Source organism: Montipora capricornis, chromosome 8, assembly GCF_036669925.1.
Source record: "Montipora capricornis isolate CH-2021 chromosome 8, ASM3666992v2, whole genome shotgun sequence".
Taxonomy (NCBI): Eukaryota; Metazoa; Cnidaria; class Anthozoa; order Scleractinia; family Acroporidae; genus Montipora; species Montipora capricornis.
This window is the reverse complement of record NC_090890.1, coordinates 38,973,574-38,976,432: the sequence shown is the minus strand read 5'-3', so window position 1 is coordinate 38,976,432 and position 2,859 is coordinate 38,973,574. Positions and strand designations below refer to the sequence as shown.

Below are 2,859 nucleotides of genomic sequence, written 5' to 3'. Positions count from 1 at the left end.
CGAGAATTCCTGAGTCGGCTTAAGCTCCTCATGTAGGTTCAAATCCTGCCTAGGAATTTGATTTTTCAGTTGCCCTTAGACAAGCAACTACTGTTCAAATACAAGGTTGTGACGACAATAGAATAAACCAGTCAACTTGGAGTAAATGATGACGGTCGAGATCGGGGCTGTAATAAGTTCAAAAAACGCATCTGGCCTTTATTCTGACAAACGTATACGAGAAAATTAATTTAACACTAGTGCTCTTCAGAGTGTTTATTTGCCACCTTTTTCCGGTTTCATTTTATTTCGTATACTCGAGTGTGTTATCTCCTTGAGCCTTGAACCCTTAAAAAACGAATAGATTCAAGGATTCTTCTAGCAGCTACCACTAAGTATGCCTGAATATTTCACAAACAAGTCATCTCTGAATCTTAGCCATCCTCAAAAACTTCCCACATCTTTGCGCAGCCATTGGGACAAGGACAGAGATGAAAACTGCAGCAGAGAACTGGATTTTCTGTTTTGGATCGTAAACGGCTTCATTGGAGTTGTTATACTTCTTGGAAATTCTTTGACCTGCGCGGCGTTTCTCCGCTTTGAAAATCTTAGGCGAAGCTACATGAACCAGTTTCTTTTGAGTCTTGCAGTTTGCGACATCCTCATGGCTGTCTTGGTTACCCCAGGGTATGCTGCGTTCTGTGTCGGCTGCACTTATACCCTGACTGAATTATGTTGGGTGTTTGAAGGAGGCAAAGATATTTGCTTCCTGGCTTCGACTTTCAATTTACTCGCTATATCTTATGATCGGTATTTAGCAATGTATCATCCTCTACGCTATCAAACGCGAATGTCGCGGAAAACCATCGCTGTCATCTTGTCTGCCGTGTGGATAACACCTGTTAGTCTCTCGTCTGTGCGCAATATCTGGTCGCACGCTCAACCAAGGGACGTAGTAGAGGAGTGGAACAGAATCTATTCTTACTTTATATTTTTTGTCTTCGTTATCGTGCCAATTGTTATCGTCAGTTTGATCAATATTGCAATTCTTGTCTCTGTTCAGAAACAAAGGCAAAAGATAACGGTGCTCAACAGCAAAAATGACACAGGGAAACACAGGAGAAAACAGTATCTACAAATACACAAAGGGACTCTTTCATGTGTATTGGTAGTTATAACATTTTTCTTCTGTTGGATACCGAGAGCTTTTTATTTTATTTTTTATCTTTTCAATCGTCCTGAGCTGGTAACCCCACTTCTTCGGAAATTGTCAGTCACTTTTCTTTTGTTTCAATCATCGACAAATCCCCTAATTTATTCTTTCTACAGAAGGGAGTTTCGACAGGCTCTCAAAATTTTAATCAAATGTCAGCAAAACTCTCCATCAAGTAGGTAGTTTGATCATCTGATCAGGTCTCTTTGTTTTCCAGATAATATCTCAAGCCTCCGTTTAAAGATTTGTTGTAATAATCTATTTGAACGTTACATCAAAATCGCACTCGTAATGTTCTGGCTTCCTGAATTTTTAAAGTTTATCATGGTAAAGTTCGCCTAAGATTCCAAAAACACCACCATCAATTTTAATTAAAAAGTTAATTTTGTTCCAGATAAATTACAAGGTACTAATTGATCACGTCTGTTCGGCCTACGTCATTAAAACCATCTTCTTCAGAGAAACTCTTTCGCAATAGTCAATTGCGAAGACACCTGCGTAGTTTTTTTCGTACTGTTTTCTCGGTTTGCTCTGAACATAGTTAATAGAGGGGACTGCTTTTGAAGCTCGGCAAACGTTAACTGGAAAGGAGCAAACAAATGCCAAGATTTATGTTGGAAAGTCTACGACCGTGCACAATCTTTTTGTTTTGCGCTTATACACTATAATGCATGAATTACGTAACCAACACGTTTCTATTGGTTAGTTCCTCAGTACGGAGTAAACAAATATTGTGTTTTGTGCACAGTCAAGGCGAAAAAAGAGAACAAAAACCTACAACAAAGAAATTGTTGGGTTTCATAACCATTCCCCTCTATTACCTATGCTCTGAATGAGTTTTCTCACACTATTTTCTCGGTTTCCTCTGAAAAAGGTAGACTGTTTCTTTTTCACATCCAAAAAGAATTTTAGGAAGGTATAAATCGGGTATTTGCAAAACAATGGGAAGTTGAACTCTTACATCGCATATCGCAAAACTTCAGGATTTAGAAAGCGACAAAAAAGAAGTAATAGTGTAGGAACAATCGCATATCTGTCAACAAGAACCTTTTCCTACAGGGCACAAGAAGTGCTTGAGCGAACGGTACTAGAGCGAAAGGCGAAATTAGAGGAGGTTCCAACGACTTGTGTTCCGCGAAATCGTGCAAATTTGAAGTAGAAATGTGCGGAAATCTTGAAAATACTTTCCTTGGATAATTTCATTTAAGACGATCACTTCATACACTGCCACTGGATAAAGTTTTTCTTCCTCTCGGAACAAGCGAGATTTCTTCGCAGCCAAACGGTAGATCGCGAAAGAAAGACTTCGTGTGGCGGCTTTCGTGATTAAAAACCGCGGAATAAAGAAACAGCTACACTACTATATAGTATTAATCAAACACCAGGATTGGCCTATTAGTGGACGAACTCGCCCGCCAACAATGAGAAATATTTGGTTTCATCAAACAAGTTGATAATAAGATAACTTAACAATGCACCATAAGAATACATTTTGTAGCGGACGTTTCGAGGTGACTTATCCATCGGGTCAAATTGTCCTACCCAGGAACAACTGGGGCCTCGCTCTGACGCTCAAAACGTCAGCTGACAAATAATCTTACTTGCCGTGACTAACCATTATCATCTTTTCATAACACCAAATTATTTGTCTCACTCGCCCGTGCACC

General features: G+C 39.5%; 1 protein-coding gene across 1 annotated transcript; it reads left to right on the top strand.

Annotated features, from left to right (window-relative positions):
• The first annotated feature begins 320 nt into the window (after positions 1-320).
• On the top strand, positions 321-1,375 carry LOC138013997 (D(1) dopamine receptor-like). Its single transcript, XM_068861028.1, has one exon. It carries the CDS (start codon positions 377-379, stop codon positions 1,373-1,375), a length of 999 nt encoding a protein of 332 aa, XP_068717129.1. The 5' UTR covers positions 321-376.
• The last annotated feature ends 1,484 nt before the right edge of the window (positions 1,376-2,859 follow it).